Here is a 19858-nt window from a genome sequence, read left to right on the forward strand (position 1 = left end):
TTCACAACACTTCCTGCAGTTAAATTCCCCTGGTGGATGTTCCTGCCAATCTTCTCCATCCTTACACACATCCCTAGTTGGCACAACTTCACTCAGAAAATCCCCCTCTACACACTGGTCCACTGGAACAAACACCAACACATTAATCTCATTCATGGACATAATTCATACAAAAACATGTCATCGAGCTTGTACGTAAAAAAAAAAAGAAGCTCTCTCCAAGTTTGTTTTCCTATTCAGTTGTATTTATGTCTTGTTTTACCACTTTAGAGAAAAGGATAACAAGTGGAGAAGCCAGTCACCTTGTTACTGATTCAATGAAAATGAGAAAGCAACTGACAGAAGATAATAAACTGCTATTAACGAACACATAAACACAGCCTTTTGAACCAGTTCAATTGTCTCATCCTCTCTGGTTGTTCGCTTGGCCTTCGGCTGGTGTTCTTCCATCCTGCGCAGCACTTTGAAATGGCCTCCTAAAGGCAACACAACAGCTCGTCCAACCTTAAGAACACACACAAACGCGCTTGCACACAAAGAAATTGCAATTATGTGTAGCTCTCGTTTTGTGTGCCCGTGTGTGTGTATGTGTGAGAGTGTGCACGTAATTTCAGTTCAAGGCTGCCATCACAGCAGGCACCAATCTGTGTGAGCAGTCAAGCAGCAAATCCATCAACTGTTCCTCAGGCAACACACACACACACACACACTTACACACACATGCAGTGACAGATACTGTATGAATGCAGTCTCTGCCCTGTTTTTCTTCTTCTATCATTACTCATCTCTTGTCTTTGTTGCTCCCTGTCTCTCTGCTTCAGTTTCAATTAAATCCTCACCTCACTTTGCTCCATTAACATCACAGTTGAAACAATATTGGCAAAGTGACGAGTTAAACTCCCTGCGTGTTTGTGTTCCACTCTTTCTTACGCAGACCTTCCTCCATGCAAACACTGCCGGTTGTGTGTTTGGAAACATTAAAGCAGCTTCGGAAACTGCTTTGAGTAAATATAAAAAAGTTAGTTAGGCTCTGATTTTACTAAACAATGAAGGCAGCGACAGAGAATATTAAGAAGTTGTCTCCCAGAGTTTGGTTTTAATTGCTAGTTCTGGCTGGTAAATCTGCATTACAATAAAAAAAAAGAAGGAAAGAAAGAAATGTTGTCAGTGATATGATTCCCATTAAATGACTTATCGCTCATTAAATTCAGCTTTCTCTCTAAGGAGAAGGATTTGAATTTCTTTCATCCGCATCATTTCTAAATAACCACCAGTGTGGTGTCAGTTTTGTATCTACTGTTTGATGTCAGGGCTGTTGAAACATCTATTAGATAACCTTTGTCCTGCCTTGGGGAACATATTGGTGAGCCTCGGCTCATGTAAACAAAAGCTGGCAGTATATCACAGCAGGCAGAGCAAGAACATACGACAGGAGTGCCAAAGAGGGGGCTGTTCAAGCCCTGTGCTTCATGTTTACTTTTTTCTGCATTCATCTTTTTGTGGCCACATGGGGGCACTACAACTAATGCAAATGTTGAATTATACGGCTAACATTTAGCTGTTGCCTACATTCTTGCACATAGAGGTCAGAATTTATTTGGATATTCACTGCTTTTTAGCTTTGTATTTGGGCTCCACCTACTGCTGAGAGAAACAATATCTGCTTATTTAACAGATGAATGCTAATGCTGGTCGGTAACTTTGTTTGTGTGACATGTGTTGCTGGGCTGGTGGTGTTGAGTGTGGGTGGTTTATCAGAGCTTCTTTTGCCAACAACAAATGCCTGCTGCTGAAAACGATGAGCCTGGTTAGAGAGAAACGAAAGAGTAAAGCTGCGGGCTGTAAAGTAAAAGCATTCACATATGAAAATAGGATAAAGCCTGACGAAGTATGTGTTAAAAATCATTGAGATGTGATGTTTCTTGGATCAGAATTGACAGACATTGTTTCAGATTTTTCACAGTGAACAGCCTGTTCATGCATAGACTCCTGCAGGACTGTGGCAGAGATGCCAGACAGATGGTGATAGCAGAGATATCTTGGACTTCTGTCTATGTCTGTTTTTTTTATGTCCCTTATTGCCTTTAAAGAATCTTTTGATGTGTAAGTCCAGTGAGTCAGCAGCAGCTCGCTGCTGGAGAGAAGACTCATTACTATTCCTGCTTCAAATCCTACTGACCAGACTCTGCCACGACTACAGCATAAAACATTATTTATTCTTGTACAAAACAGGCAGCTTTTTGAATGGACAGTTGGATTCTGAAGTTTGTGCTATTGTTGAGAAACACAGACAGTCCCATCCCTTATTCTTATGCGCATTTTCAATCTGCACATTAAAAAAACCTGTGTGGAAATACCACAAATTTAATTCCCAAAACTAAATCCTGCACCAAAAGTGTAACTGCTGTTTCAGAGTAGCAGAACCGACTGAAAATAATGAAATCATCCTTTTAAACTGTCAAAGTTTTTGACTCCCCTCAGGTTATTATAACCTCCAAAGATTCAAAAGAAAATTACAGAGGACATGACCTCAAAGGCAGTGACAGAAACTCAGTACATATTCGTCAGGCAGAAGAAACAAAAAAACTAGCTGTTATTTTTTACTGGAGAATCACGATTATCTGAGATAAATCCAGATTGATTGGGAGTGTTGGAGGTGCAGCCGGTCGAGCCAGTTTATCACAGATATGGCCCAACTGCTTGATAATGTGGCACACTTGGTGGGTTCTCTCATCCAGTGCACCTTATTGTTTGATGAGTGCCTACATTTTAACTCAGAAAAACAAATTACTTCCCCTGGTGGGCTAGCCCACATTGGTGATGAAACACTGGCAAGAAATCAAAGCGAGAAATAACATCAACTAAGTGTCTGCTCTGTACAAGTGTGCTGTTCTCTCTCGTCATTACTGCTGGAAATGCTGGATGAGATCTTTTGGTTTTTAGGTTGGGCTGAGCCATAAACAAACCCTGAGCCCAGAGCCTGAGGCAGTGCAAAGGCAAATAAATGATTTAACACAGCTGCATTAATATTATTTGTTGTCTATTATTGTATGTTTACAAAATGAAATGTCTTTTTTATTCCTCGAGAGAAAGTCCAATGGGTTGTACATAATAGACAAAATCATTCAGAGGAACATTTAACAAATTTGATGGCAGTCTTTTTATGGTGTTTCATATCTTCCCTTCATTTACCAAAAGATAAAATTGACTGGAAGCGTAAGACACAAGCCCATATTTCCCACAGCGATATGTTTGTATTTTGTTTAAATAGCGCTGTCTGAAGTTAAAGGAAAGCTTTAGAGTGTCTTTTCTTCTCAATGGGATTTTCAGTTGAGTGCTCTCTAGCCTATTTTATTCTGGCAACATAAACAGTATGTGCTGAAGGAGCAAGATGAAAGGAGATGAGAATGCGTGTGAAAGCATTACATCCGGCTCACTTTCCTCTTTTTTTTCTCCGTAGGAATGAGCGACCAACCGTTGAATGTAATTTTATGGCGTAGTCAGAGCCAAATTCAAATGCTGGTGCAGACTAACAGACGAGCTTTTTGGCTGGACTGAAACAGCAGGGCCACCCTATAATCGTGAATGTCCCTGACTGACTGACTGACTGACTGACTGAGTGATGGTACTTGTACCAGTGTGCAGCAGTGTGCCGAGCCAGTCTATTGAGCAGCACTGGTTTCCCAGCTGCTTGGGAACTACAGGGAAGCAGTACACTATGTATACTGCATGGAGACAATCTCATCTTCAGTGTTGGACTCAGGTGTCTTTTTGTTCTTTTTTAGTTGTTATTAAATCAAATACAAATCTTTTGCTTGCTAAGCAGACAGAGCCCCCATTCTAATTTCTGTGTCTGTCTGTGTCAGTGTTGCATATAAGTAACACAGATAAGGCTTACAAAATAGCCTTTGTCAGATCTTCAAGCTCCAGCAGGAGCTTTGTTGTCTGTCTGTTTATTTGTGTGATAGCATCACAAGCACGGCAGGGGAAATGAAAGCCTTACAAGCCTGACAAAATGATCTGTTGGTTCGATGTGTCCGGTGGGCCTCACAAGATCCACACGACGACACCCACATACTGACACACCGCAGCGACGCTATAGTAGTGTTCATGGTTGGAGCCATCAACAAGGTCAAGTAGAGAATTGGCTAAAAGCAAATAATGCCTTTCACATTACATAAGAGAGATATCTTTATCTGTGGTGTTGACACAGATAAGTTGAACAATCTTATCAGTAAAATGTCTCAGCTCTGGATGCTGAACGATTTTTTGGGGCTTGTTGTCATAGAGGAACAATAATAACAACTGAGTTGGAAAGCTGCTTGTATTAAGTAGCAACTAACGTAATTTATCGTCATTAATTTTGATTGATGTTATAATAGCTTGAAGCAGTTTGGAGCTTGAAATACAAAACTGCTCAAGACAAGCTGTACAACTACAAGCTAAACTTCTGCTACAAGTCTCTCTCCCTGCATATTAAATACAACAGAGAAATTTGGGAGCACGACTGTGTGGCCTCATGGCTATAGTGGGACATCAGGGGAGAAAGGGGAGATAGACTGACTACTACTCTATGATTAGGATAGGATATTACTGACCGTGTTTACATATATCCAGCCATTGACATAAAATCATTACTCAACTATTGTTATCACCAAATAACATATCAAAAAACAAAACTTGTGGATTGAAAGAGTGAAAGTACAGTAGGGGATGGAACAGCAATGTGAGGTCACAAACCTCGTTGACTCATAGCAAATCAAGTAATATTGTATAATGTTGTACATACACAAAGTGTCAAAAAAAACAACAAAGCCATTTTGGGCCTCTAGTGTCAAAGGCTAATCCAAGGCTATTTAATTAACATACCTGGTAATTATTTATTCATTCATCAAAAAGCAGAAGCACAGATTTCCAAACGTTCTTTTTGTCAACTAACCAAACAACAAATCTCATCATTTTTCGGATTGGTTTGGAAATCTCCAAAAGTCACCAACCTCACAACCACGGCAGAAAGGTCGCCTTCAGTGATTAGATTTAGCTGAGGTGATGCCGAGCAGACAGCCAGCAGACTGTGACAGCAGCCACCTGTCACTCAAGGCAGCCACGCCCCCAATTATGCATAATTATTCAAATATTCACGAGGACGTCCAAAGAGTTTGTACAGTTTTGTTGGGAGTTGAGATGTGAAATGTTGGACTTAATTTTTCTAGCAGCCTGTCTCTGCTTTCCTGCAGGTTTTCTTATAAACCCTCCAGGGTCCATGTGCGGTACAGTGTATAGCTTGGTTCGGACTGCGTCAACATTAATTGACCGACAGGAATTGAATGTAAGGAGGGCAATCAACATCGACAGACAATAGACAGTTGCAGTTTTTTTTCTCCTCTCAGTCACTTCTGCTGGAAAACTGAATTGATCAGCGCCTAAAGACAATGGAGCGTGCTGGCTCTGAGCCAGACAGGCTGCAGCTCAGATTAACCACAGCCAGCAGAGACGAGCTGGAGCGGTGTGACGCAGGAGGAAGTTGCTGAAAAACAGGTAAATAGAGATTCTTAAAATAGCTGAAGGACCGAGTGAAAATGTGAAGAATTCTAATGGTATTATGGCACGGTGAAGTGCAGCGTGGAGGCCATCTGGGCTCAGTTCATCTGTCATCTTATCATCTGCCTTCAGCTCACTGGTTCTGCCCTCCACTTGGCAGGGCTTCCCGCTGCACAGCTGGCTTTACAATCTCTCTCTGTCTGTCTCTCCATCAGTCACATGTGTGTACACTGCAGCTTGTGTGTGTGTGTGTGTGTGTGTGTGTGTGTGTGTGTGTGTGTGTGTGTGTGTGTGTGTGTGTGTGTGTGTGTGTGTGTGTGTGTGTGTGTGTATGTGTGTGTGTATGTGTGCGTGCCTGAAGGCATATTTGCATGCATGGTTGTTTATCAGACTTTGGGTATGTGAAACTAAGACTGGATTTATGAATTCATTGCAGTTTCTTCACTGCAGTCTACCAGACATATACAGTTATTTGACCCCCTGACCAGGCACCACAGCATACCTGCACCACGAGCAGACACCGTTCATACATCTACCCAGAACAATGAATGCATGTATATTTATGTGTAGAGGTGTGTGTGTGTTGTTACAGAAGGCTATAAAATTGAGCACCAAATAATTATGTTGTCTTCTTTTTCTATTTTTTCTATTGTAAGATAAAATATTATTAAAGGAGCAAATATATTTTCATGCAAAACCTATATTATTCCTATATTATAAAACATACTACTAATAGCCTATAAAGACATCTAATGTATCAGAAAAAAAACATATTGAGGGGGTAGAGTATCACAGACGCTTACACTGCAGTGATGGGTTCAGATCCACCCTGCAGCCCTTTGCTGCATGTCATTCCTTGTCTCTCTCACCTCACTGTCTCTCTGTGCACTGTAATAATTAACATGTCCTAAACATAAGTTAAAAAGAAAAAAAAAGTATCATTTGAGTTGGATTTTCATGTGTCGGAAATCTTAACATTTCTAGAAATTTCAAGTATGAAAAATAAAACCTTCTCACTTTTCAAAGCTCAGTTGCTTCACTGCTTCTGTGTGTGTGTGTGTTTGCCTGAGGCAGTACTGTGGGGAAGGCTATAATAGGTTTCCATTCCTACATATGTAGTGTAATGCTCCCTGGGAGCAGCAGGAGTGACGACGTTTGAAGGAGAGCTTCACATTTAAATTCATGTTACATTCAATGCACCTGACTGACATTGATCACGACACTGTTTAACCTGTCTGCGTTTTTAACCTGCTGACACATTTGTGGTATTGATCACAAATGTGAACACATTCATCTCTGATGACTTAGACTGCAGGACAAGTGAAGTGAGGCTGCAGATTCCTCTTTCAGCTGTTTTTTTTTTTTTTTTTTTTTTTTTACTGTGGATTGATAAATAACTGATAAACAAGTGCAGTGGGTTAATAAATGTGATTGTTGTTGTCCTAACAAGTAAAAATGTACATTTTACCAATTTTGCCCATAAACCTTTGGTGTTTTAAGGCTTATACATCTACTAGGAAAAAGGCAGAGACAGCATATTCAGGGATCACTGGCCACAAACTAAACTGCACAACGAAACATCCCAAAATAATAAAAAAAGAAATGTCAAAATATGCTTCCAGCAGGTGTAAGTTTAAACGCTGAGTCATGCCAGCTGTTACTGGCAAAATGTCAGAGTAAAACACAACTTTATTTGCAACTTTTGCATCAAGCTAAGCTTTGGTGGCGGTGAACGTCACAGTGAGGACCTTTGAGTCCATCACAGAGGAAGACCTCGTTAGCAGTGATGCACCTTCCAGTTTTATTGACCCCTCTCTGCTGGAGAACAACAGTTTGCACTCATGAGACAAGAGTCAATGGCTCAAATCACCTCATGAATAAAATCCACTACAGTACATAACTAGCTAGCATGCTAGGTGACTTAATTAACCTGCTGGTTAATTAACTGGCATGATTACAAATGAACAGTTAGTGAGCCGGTTAGCTGCTGACGGCTAACGGCTGCTGACTACTTGTCATGTCTCCAGCCGACTCGTCAGTGCTTCTCAGTGATGTTCTCATGTGGCTGCGAATGATTTGAGTCTGGACTTTCTCTGGACGTCTCAACTCCACTGTCTGTTTCAAATTTGGCACGAATGTTCGTTTGGACTCGAGGATGAACTGACTTGATTTTGGTGGTCAGAGCGGCGTGCAAGGCTAAAGGTCAAACTGACTTCATGTTCGTGTTCACAGAAGTGATGGATTTGTCTCTGTGGACTGGATTTCATCCTCGTGTTATTTTTATGCTCAAAGATTCAGACAAACATTGTCACATCTGTTGCATATGTGTAGAGGACAGCTATACTGTATACCTAATTGGACAGCTGTGCTTTGTTGGACACATCTGCAGGAATTCGTTCAACGGGAAAATTTTATGTAAGGATTATCTCCACAGTATATTTCATCCTTAAGATTACATTTTCAATTAAACAATTCCACTCTTATTATTTTCTCTATAATTTCATTACTGTAGACGTGGGGTAAGAGACACGGATACATTTTTATTGGGAAATCTTTGTTCTTGTATTGGACGTACTAGGTCTTGCATCGACCACAAGCCAATGAAGTTCTCATAAAGACATGCAGAGTTATGGATCCAAAATTGATGAATTGATAGGAAAGAGAGACTAAATGATCCTCCTCAGAGAGATGTACCACAAAACAATGGGTCAAATGGTCCGCTCCAGAGGATCATCAAATGGAAAAAAAGTGAAAGAGAAATCAGTTTTCTCTATTTTGTAACAATAAGTCTCAATATAGTACAGTAGGTCTTTGATTGTGATTACCACTAAGGGGGGAATCCTAAAATCTCTTTTTCAAGCATGAATACACACACAAACTAAAGTCTCCCCCTCTTCCTCTCCCTTTATCGACAACACAATCCTAGATTACAAGCCCCAACTGGCATTTATTTATTACAGTTGATTGAATATTTTATAGTCATGGTGGAAGACTGGTGTGTGCCTTTATTAGGTAAACTTTACATTGAACAATCCAGAGGGTCTATAGAAAAGCGCTCTCTTCTTTAAGTTGAAATAAAATGAAAAGACAGACCCTCAATTGTGCACAAGCCCCCTGGGAATAAGTATATTCACATGTTGCTTTCTGCCATCACTGCTTTTTGTCGTTGCTTTGCACTTAGCAATACCTTTAAATTAAATTTAGAAATGATTTTTTCTGCCACGTGCCTCAAGAAACCTTTTCTCTGACTACATGTGCACACTTTCATTTCTATGAGCCAAGTTAGAGCAACTGAATCAAAAGCAGCGGTTTGCTTGCTCAGTGGTGTGATGGTGTTTGAGGAAGTTCCTTAACTGGAAACGACAGCTGGAGCCTCTAATACTGAAACAGTGAAACAGGGAGACTGACAGCTGCCATCTTGATCTGAGTGTCTGCAAGTCATAAACATGGGAATGTGGGAGTGGGAGTATCTGCTCTCCAACATGATGTGAACTCTGCAGAGATCTCAAAACTTACAAAACAGTCCAACTCCTTCTGGTTTTTCTGTTCTTTTCCTTCTTTTCTTTTTTTTTTAAAACTCTCTACCTGTCTGTTTTCCCTCTCGTCTCTCTGTGTTGATGAACTGGAGTCACTGAGCCTCAGGACGAGCACAACTTTTTCACTGAAACCTTTTCAACTCACAGTCATGTGTTCACCTGAAATGTGCTGCCCAGGGCAACGTTGTGTCTATTTCAATCCACTTGCATCTTTCTTCCCCTTTGACATTTTTATATAATCATGGCACTTTGAGTTCACTCTGAACATGTTTAGGGTCCCACAGAGTTCAGCAACACAAGAAAACAAATATAAGTGGAATTAGGATGTGAGTCCTCCTCCTTCGACTCATTATAAATTTAATCTAACACGAACTAAACTAGATTCTCCTGCTGTACTTCAAATATTCTGTTGAGCTTCCTGCTGGTGCACACAGCACAGGACCCGCTGCATCAGCAGCCTGTTTTCATTATTGATCATAAACACAAGCACATTCATCTCATAATACTATGATTACCAGCTCCACTATAACTACAAGTATTTTGTTTGATAGGGCCATAAAATAAGTAGAATTAAAAGACAAATCCATAAAACTACAGACAGTTTTTCTCACCATCGTCTATATTATTAAGGACATAATGAAGAAAATACAGGGAAGAAGATAGTTTAAAGATTTTTTAAATTTCAGAACGACAATATAAAACAAAGTGGTCTAAAACACACTGCGATGGGATGGTTAGGGTAGGTGGTTGTATATGTGTGTGTGGCTGTAGAATAACGATTTGTATGTGGGTGAGGTTGTCAGTGCAAGGATTAAAAAAAATAATAATGTGTCTCTCTATGGAGTGTGGGAGCGTGTGTGTGTGTGTGTGTGTGTGTGTGTTGCTTTCCATGGGGGATATAGCCAGTGGATCGCTCACAGCATCTCCAGTCCCAGTGTCCCCGTAGATGTGTGTGTGTGTGTGTGTGTGTGTGTGTGTGGTGTTCTGTAGATTGGGCTGCAGAGTGAATGGGCTCATTAGCGGTAGCAGAGTAACACATGGCCTGGGGCACACACAGACGCACGGCACACTCTCTCTCTCTCTCTCTCTCTCTCTCTCTCTCTCTCTCTCACTGTCTGTCTTTGTCTCACACACACACACACACACACACACACACACACACACACACACACACACACACACACACACACACACACACACACACACACACACACACACACACACACACACACACACACACACACACACACACACACACACACACACACACACACAGACGCACACACACACAGTCACACTCCAGACTTGCATGCTAATGCCCTCAGTCTGTGAACACAAGCCTCATTTATAAAAGATTCTTATATTCTTATGCACCAGTCTGAGCTTAACAACACATTCCAAGCAAAAAAAAAGAACTTATGAAAAATTGATCTCAGTGCCAAAATCAGCTGTTTACATGAATTCCCTCCAATGTTCTGTGATGTTACAAATGCATCTAACATTTCCTCTAATGATTAATTAGGTGACACATTCCCCCAAGATGTTAACACTTAACAAGAGGACAATAATGTGTAGCTCACACAGCACAATGTGATAAATGGGAAAATGTTTAATATTATGGAAATGGGCTGGATCACCTCTAGAAATGACTGGGACGAGAGCAGATATTATTGACAGATGTTCATCTAATGTGATCTGTCTATTAGATTTACATTAGTGCAGAATCATATATTACAGCGGCAGCAGGAGGAGATCATACCTGGCGCCATAATTAGATGAAACTACATGATGAAAAACCAAACATGCGCTGCTCCAGTGGACTCGCCAGTGATGGTTAAAACATCTGTGCAAATATTTTTCATGCATGCCCTCAGCCTGAAATCTTCAATGCACTGATATGAGATATTACAATAGTGGGTATGACATTGTCCTTCATATGTTTAAGATCGAAATCAGTTACTTCTTGGGGTTGCTTTATTTTTCAGACTCTGACAGCGCTGTGCGGGAATGATTGACAGAGCAGCGGAGCGACGACGCTCTGCTCCGCTCATCAATTCTTCAGTGTTATTTCTGCTCTGTCACTGACCACCAGATGTTGCTTTGTTGCTGAATCCATTTCAATTATGTCTCAAGGGAGTTGACCAGCTGAACAAATGTACATGTCACTTGTTAATATGTCAGAGGGAACAAATGTCATGTACACACATATGCACTCACTGCTGACCAGTTCAATTTCATGAAAGAATCCTAACTGTGTGTTTATAGCCGATATAGTAAAATGTGTTAAATACACACATACAAATGCAGTTGAAGTAGCTTCAAATGATAGATCTCAAGCACCTAAATTACAATTATGTATATGACATTACCATAGCCTGAGTTAATGAACAACTACACATTAGGAAATGGTTGACATATCTCAAAGTAAGTGAAATTACAACCCAGTCATTTCAGAGCCAGAGCAAAGCTTTTGATTTCAACAACATAACAACCTTAGTATTCACCCATATGTTCACCATATGCTCGCTGCTTTTGAGTGAACGTCAAATGTTAAATCTGATTGAGACATAATGAGACTACCTTTAGTGAAATCAGGCCTGGGGAAATCTTACACACTGATATTTGATCATGCCGTATGCACCGTACTGTAAGTATACATGAGGATACACTGATCAGATCACAGAGCTAAGCCCAATTTAATGATATGAATCCTGTACATATGCAGTATATGTATGTGTGCACAAACACAAACATAATGTACACATAACCGCCACCAATTTTAATGTTGTGGCTAATGTGTGTGTGTGTGTGTGTGTGTGTGGTCCATCCTTTGAACCAGGTGAGCATACAGTAAGTTTTTAGATTTACACATCAACATACTAACAGTATGGAGGACATCTGCTGCCTAGTTGTCAGAGTTTAGTGTGTGCAGGTGAGTCACTGAGATTATCATGTGGGCACCTGCCATCACAGATGTTTCAGAACATCAGAATCACGACAGAAACTGTGTTGGTAACGACCTCACTACTTCCAAAGAGAAGATTTAATCTCTACTGAAATACTTTGCCTTAGCCGCTTGGTGTTTTAGGTTTAAGGGGGAAAAAAAGAAGAAAAAGAAGCATCTATAACACCTCCACTGAGGTTTATGTCACCGCCTGTTGACTCTGATGGTCTACACTCTTAGCGATGTGTTTGACCTTAACACTGCTTTCAACAGCAGCCACAGAAAAAAGAGCAGGGTCTCACTCGCCCTTGACCACAGCTGCCTCTCAACATTTATTCATGGATTGTTCAACTGATATTTAACCAATGCCCAAATGCACGTTACACCTAGATCTCACTTCCATTTCTTGAAGCCACAGAAACATGTTAAAAAGCAGATCTAACCAGCTGGTATATGCAAAGTAGGTCCATCTTTTCTCCACAACAGAAATGCAATTGAAATATAACAATTAAAGGTTACAGAGTTACACAGAGTTGAGTTGTCTTACCTCAGGGCTGTGCCTCTTGCTTTGGGTTTGTCAGACACCTGTCAACACACACACAGAAACCATGAGTTATATTAATGTATTCAGTTTAAATTTAGAGCACAGTTTACTTATTGCTTAAATGCCAATAATGGATGAATGAAGAACATGGGTAAGTTTCTGCTGTACCCAAGCTTGTACAGAAATGAACTGCAGCACAAACAGATTCACAACAAACATCTGAGAGACAGCATGTTGCTTCTTTGCCGACAGATTAATTTCATGTTATATGACAAATGTGAGACAATTGAATTGTTTGGCAACACAGTAGTGACACTGACAGACTGTGAGAATGATGAACACAGACCTACTTGTGAAGACAAGTGACACTTTAATGGTTTAATTCAACAAAACAAAACGTTTATAGTAGGCTATCATTAATTGAAAATGCTGAAAAAGTATTATATTATATTATACTATGTTATCTTATGTTATGTTATGTTATATTCCACAGATTGTCAACATGTTATAAACAATGTTTATTTCTGCTGTTAAGTTGGACATTTTAACATTAGAGTCTATGGGGAGTGATTTGTTTCTATAGTCGGCCTCATGTGGCCATTTGAGGAACTGCACTTTCTGCGTTAGCTTCATTTTTCAGCCCCGGAGGTTTCCTCTTGATTTCTATTCATACTTTCCCCCCTTTCAGTGAAAGACTGGGGTGATTAAGTTTGTCAGCGAAGCCTTTCCTCCCTCCCTCCTTCTCCCCTCTCATCCTCTATTCCTCCCTCCGTCAACTCCGAGTCAATTTTGTACATGACTACATCAATTAGAATAACAAAACAAAAACAGTAAACTCAATTTCTGCAAATATCAGCCATTAATTCATCTTCAGGCACTGAATCCCAACAATTAAAATGCATTACAGAAACAAAAGCAGGACCTTTCTTCGCCTCTGGTTTGTTGTTTGTCTCCGTCTCTCTCTCTCTCTCTAGGAATAAGGTGATTAACTGGACCAGTGAAGTTTCTGATAGATCGATGCGTAGCTGCAGGCTAGAACAACAAATCTCCTCAGATCTTTGGCTTTGGGAGACATGCTGGGCTCATGGAGAGGATCTATGTGTGAATATATTTAGCTGGCTGGTGGCTTTACTTGGATTTAAATAAAGAACAACCCAACCAGTATTTATTCACACAATCTCCCCCGTTGCAACACAGCTGTGAGGGTAGTTCCTGACAAAGAGGACAAGCTGCTTCACTGAAAGCAGGACAATTCACACCTTACAGCTTTGGAGACGTAAGGAGCTGTATATGATTTATGTTCATTTGTAAAATCTCCATATCCTCTTTCTGCCTCTTTCTCATGTGGGTGCGAGAGACATCGACGTGTTTCACATCGGGCCTGGTGATGCAGTTTGAACAAGGCTTTAAACGCCCCCGCATCATCTCCAACTGTGGCTGAACAATGAATTCCTTGCCCGTCTATACAGTGTCGCTTTAGTTTGCGTGCGAGACTTTATGAAGCATTTCAAACACCTGAACATCGGGTTCAAAATCCTGGATTTCTGATGCAACTCTTGCACAGAGCTTGCACCGCTTGAAATGTAGCAGCCACTGGATTTTCACTAGTGCAAAACAAAGACACAGTATATCTCGAATTTTAGCATCTTTGCATCGGCTGTCAGGTGGATTTAACACAGCTGGTTCACTGCAGACTTTTATACTCCCACTGGCATCTCACCGCATCCACAGATGATATTAGTCTTTCAAAGCAAAGGCATGACCCTAATTTTTTTTTTCTAGAGCAAAACGATACATCATCAATGATCAATCACATACAGTACTGGACAAATCCACACTATTTTTCTTTGCCGCATGTCATCCAAGATGTGGGATTTCTCTATTTACTCACCTGCCTTTAAGCACATGTAGTCACTTTCACCTCTTCCATTTACTCTGTGACCCTTTGACCTATTGATCAGCGCTTCTCTATACCTCAAACACTTGTGTTTGCTTTAGTTTGTGCTGACCGTCGAGTTTGCTCTCACCATCTGTTACAAGTTATCTCTTTCAAGGTCGATTAGTAGCCTCTGCACTCTGCTTTTTTTTCCAGGATACAATCTGCTGCACTTCTGCAGTCGGCTGTAAACAGCCACACAGCGCTCTGTCAGAAACACAGACTGTATTTAAACAGGTCAGACGCTGTGCTCTCAACATGCACCCAACAGTTTAAATAAAGGCTGAATGAATAAATGAAGAAATCTACAAATGAATAAATAATCTGATCACATCCCAGGGGACACAATGAGTTAAGACCGAGGTCTGTCATTGCCTCAACAATGACTGATTGTGATTTTACAGACAATAAAGTCAACAGGCTGGAAAAAACAAAAGCAAAAACATCAGCTGAATTATTCAGTTTTGAGTTTCTTTAATTAAAGCTGTGTCTTATGCAGCGTTCTGATCTTTGTCCCTGTGTCCTCGTCTTTGCTGCAAACATCCACACCTTCTTCGCTTTTTCACTTTTTCCTTATTTATGAAACGTTTTTGCCACTGCGCATTTAAACCACACCAAACTGTGATTTGAGGTCACTTGTTAACTATATGCTTCAAATACTCAGTGGCGAAGTTGCCATTGAAATGGTGAAAAAGAAAAACCCAACAGAAAACAAACTTAAAAACCAAGAAACATTTTTAGCCAATGAGGATGTTTTCAGTTATGACCCTGAAGACTTTCCTGAACTTAGACTCCATATTTGAAACATTGTGTGGTTCTGTTTCTGTCAGCACCAGCCATCCAGCATATTTACATCCTGTAATTAACTGAGTGTTCAGTGGTTTTCATTGTCCTGCTCGGGATTTAGATTACCTTCAAATACATGGGACTCGCAGGAAAGAGTGTGTGCATGTAATCTAACATCTCTGTTTCTACTTGTATCTCATTAACATCAGCCCCACTGTTTACTCCTCACACTCATTACTCTGAATCATCAGCTGCTGCTAATGCAAATCAAACATTTCCTACTGATGCTGCTTCACATTACAAGTGCTGCGCTGGTGAAACACACACTGTTTTGGACCTGAATTGTTTGGATCTATGATTACTTGCTTTGTGTCTTCTTCGAGGCCTTTTCATGGAACATAGCTGTGTTTTTTTTGTTTGTTTGTTTGCTTTTGTTCTGGTTCTAAATCTACTAAAGACAGTTGAGAAAGAAAGATTTATTTAGATTAGGATTCATTTCCTGTGCCGATGTGAGCACCTATTATGACTGAGTCTTTTGCCCCGTAGTCATCTGAGTAAAACCTGGACCAATGTTTCACATGGCCACAGATCTTCCAAATATTCTGACACTAAAACCACATTTTTCAGACTTTTCAGATTTTTTTCTGAGACCAACATTTGTCTGTCAACACAATCTCACTAGATATGACAACACACAACTCTTCTTTCTGTTGTTCCATGCACTGGTCACACTGGTTACAGGCTTAAAAGTTAAAGCAGAAGTGAGTGATATATTTGTGTTAATATAAGTCTTAAATAGTTATATCTTCCGACAGCAATCACTTACATAGAGTGTTTGGTCTGAATCACGGGTCTGTCAGTCACTCTGCTCTGCTCTGAGCCGAGGAGAAAACATTTATCGTATCCTACAGTTTTTATCCAATGAGGAGAGAGAACGGCATGCAGGGCTGTGTGTGCAGCCAAGGAACGCCGTGAATGTGGCGACGTAGGGACGAGGACTGTTATGGTGCGTTCAAGGAAACTCGTTTTTTTCCGACCTGTGAAGTCGTACCAGTTCGATCTGGTACATAGACTGAACAAAAAGACGTACTGGTACGATTTCACGGGTCGGAAGTTACGAGTGGCCGTTATAGTGACTTTCACCGGTAAAACAGGTCGGAAAAACACGAGTGGGTTGCCTGGAACGCTACAAAGTCGTAAGTTGTGACTTGAAGCTGTAATTTATGATTGAAACTTTACCACTTTTGTTATTGTTTTTAGTACCTTTTTGGAGAAAAAAAGATATTAGATTGATATGATTTGGTAGTGGGGTGACCAGCCAGCAGGTGAAAAACCAGTTGCAAAAATAGGCCAGAATTTGACAAGAACAAGCAATAGTCCATTAATTCCTGTTAAAGACCACACAACAAGGCGGTGGCTGAGATGTTAGAGCACATCCCTTGTTGGCATTGCCTGAAGCAGTGATCACTTTTTTGACTCACGACCCAGACAATCTTTACTGCATATCATTCCCTCAGTGTCTCTCATTGCTTTCCTGTGTGTCTTCACTGTCCTATCAAATGAAATGGCCCCACAAATTACTTAAAAAAAGACACCCAAACATACACGGCATCAGATTGTAAGAACAGGAGCAAAGCATCCTGCAGACAGGAAATAAATAAATTATTAACATTAACTGTTGTACTCCTACTGTCTAGATGACCAAGCCCACTTGGGAGACAGGAAGACGCCACCAACTGTTGAACAGCATGAAAACACTAGGAATATGTATCACATGTGTTTTCTTGTGTATAACCATAAGACACAACAAAACGGGCACCTGCCCTTAGAAACACAATGGTCATTACTCCACAGGGAGCCTTTAACTACAGACTTGAGCTAAAACTGAGCTCCTGTGACATATCCCCAGGTTTAATGGTTAGTGTTAAATAAACAGTACATGTGCTGCACATGTATGGAAACACCTCAGAAAGCCTTCAAAAATATTTTTGCAGCTATAGCTGACGGTGCCAAAGAGTGCAGTAGACGACCATGTTCGCTCAGCGTGCTGGACATTTTTACCAGCCGCAACTGTACTTTTATATAAAGACAGAGCTTTTAAGCTTGACTTTGCTCTGACCAAGGTGATCTGTCATCACGGGCTCGCAGAGAGAAGAGAGAGAAACACAGCGAGATAGAGAGACAAAGGACGGTCCTGCAGCGGTAATTGGGTTGCTGTTTTTCTGTCAGTTTCTAAAGTCATTAGGAACATCTCTCTCTTTCTTACTATCACTCGTTTCCTCTCCTCTTTTCTCCTCTCTCCTCCATCCCTCCTTCCTCTGCTCTGTCTTTCAATTCCCTCCTCTCCTCCATCTCTTTGCTCTGTGCCAAAAACATATTCATCATACTCTTCTGCTGCCTCTGCTGCCCTCACAGCACTGTGCCACAGCATACTAATGACACAGTGTGTCTGAGTGAGTGTGTGTGTGTGTGTGTGTGTGTGTGTGTGTGTTGGAGAGAAAGAGAGACTGTCAGCATGTGTTTATTTATGTGTTTGCTGGCGTAAATGCTCGCGAGTGTAGGTCTGCATGGATACACTGGATATGCTTGTATGAGTGTGTATGGGTGCATGCGTGCAATACACACACACACATTTGTGTATTTGATTGTGTGCGAGTGTGTGTTGTGTTTTACTTCAGGCTATAAAAGCCAGATAATACACCATGCACTCATTTGCTATAAGCCTGTTAACAGCATGCACAGAAAAATGCCACTGAATTCATCCTCTCTCTCTCTTTCACTCTATCTCTCTCTCTCTCACTCTTTCTCTTTGTCTCTCGCTTGCTCTTCTTGTTTTCTTTTCATCTTCCTTGTGTGCATTATCAGTCCGTCTCGTCGGTCTTTGTCTTTGTCTTTCCCTCTTTGTCCCACTAACTCATTCACTTCTTTTCTGTCTTTCTCACTTTCCTCTCTGTTTATTCTAATCACAATCCATCTCCGTCTCACACAGTCATCCAAAATGAAAGAGATGGACGACAAGATAAAAATACAGAGAGAGAGAGACTTAGAAGAATATAGTCCAACATTTGGGGAAACACACTTCTTGAGACACACACACACTTTCCACAGAAGACAGAGTGAAAAAAAAAAAAATATATAAAAAAAACAAGTTTCCAAGTTCTCCCTGTGTGCCTGTCTCCATTGTACGGTTATCTTTTAGCAAATGCCAAATGGAAGTCAAAAAAACATTTTTCACTCTCTCCATTTTCTCTTTCAGTGAAATGTTAAAATATTTTTGATGACTAATTTTAAACACAAGGACTTATACACAATGTCAGATCCAACCCCATCATACTGTATAGCTAATGTGGCTCATCGCAGAGCAGAGTCGCAGTATCTTGGACTTCAGTTGTTTTAAGGCTGACTCTGTGATCTGATGACTTACTGACATATTTTGATTTTGTTGGGGGTGAACCGCAGCTTAGTGTAGTGACTGGGCCACCTACCAAAGTCTTGTTGTCACAGTGAGGCTGCCAGGTTTGGTAACAACGAAGCCTGTTCAGAGATCAAACCTGTGGTCACCCACTGCATGTGTATACAGTTTTTTAACTTTGGCAGTCAGTTCAGTTGGTTTATGATGTCACTGAAGTGGCTGCAGAGACAGGTTGTAAACAAGCCGCACATTAGCCAAATTAATGTTTTATTTAAGATCAAAAACAAGTGTACTACCCTGCATGACTACGGCAAGTACATGGGGTCAAAGCTCGACCGGGAAGTCTGTGTGTGAATTGTGACGGAGCTTTTCGCTTCTCTTCCCTCTCTGTTTACAGCCTGTCTGATCATCTGACTGCTCATGTTCCTGTGACCTGTTTTCAGCAATGTCACCACATTAAACACGGCGCACAGCGCGTACACACTGACATGGAAGTAAAGAGCGTCTTCTGTGATGTGATACAGAAAATATCTGTGCGGAGTGAAGTTGCGAGAGGCATTTAGAATAAATCCTTCAGCTGTGACTGGACTTTCTTAGAGTGGGTGTTCACCTCCACCCACACCTCCCTCACCCACACCGTCAGATCAGGAGGAGGAGATATCTGACATAATAAACACACACTGCCATGCTAGTGGCTATGACCCATAAGCCAGCTGGTCAGGTGTGGTTTTATAAGGTGGGCAGGGCGATCTTGTTTCTTAAGTCATTTTATAGGAGACACATTTTTGATAGAAATCACTTCCCATATATTTGACATCTACAAGAAACAAATGAACCCTTCACCAGGACTACAAGCTCTTTCTCACTGTGTCCAAGTGAAGAGATAATGACACAGATTCAGCACAGAATAACAAACAATATGCAGAGACAGACAGAGAAGAAAGAACTGGTGGCGGTGTTTAGCCATGTGTAGAGGCTATAGTCCTCACTGCAGGCGGCCCCGGTTCGAATCCCGCATCCAGCGGGCTTGTCCTGCGTGTCATTCCCCCCTCTCTGCCTCCCATTTCCTGTCTCTCTCTCAACTGTCCTGTCAATTAAAGGCAAAAAAGCCCAAAAAGTATACATAAAAAAAAGAGAAGAAAGAACTGTATCCTGTCGA

The 19858-nt window shown here is 40.9% G+C and overlaps 1 protein-coding gene across 1 annotated transcript in view; it reads right to left on the minus strand.

Moving 5' to 3' along the window:
* The window catches only part of aff2 (AF4/FMR2 family, member 2), a gene marked incomplete at its 5' end in the record, with an annotated part of 145302 nt that overhangs the window by 27151 nt on the left and 98293 nt on the right, over window positions 1–19858 (minus strand). Inside the window, one exon of the mRNA XM_083980511.1 lies at window positions 12569–12606. Coding sequence (XP_083836637.1) covers window positions 12569–12606 — 38 coding nt within the window. The remainder of the gene's footprint in view (window positions 1–12568; window positions 12607–19858) is intronic.

The sequence above is a fragment of the Trachurus trachurus genome (genome assembly GCF_905171665.1).
Source record: "Trachurus trachurus genome assembly, chromosome: 10".
Taxonomy (NCBI): Eukaryota; Metazoa; Chordata; class Actinopteri; order Carangiformes; family Carangidae; genus Trachurus; species Trachurus trachurus.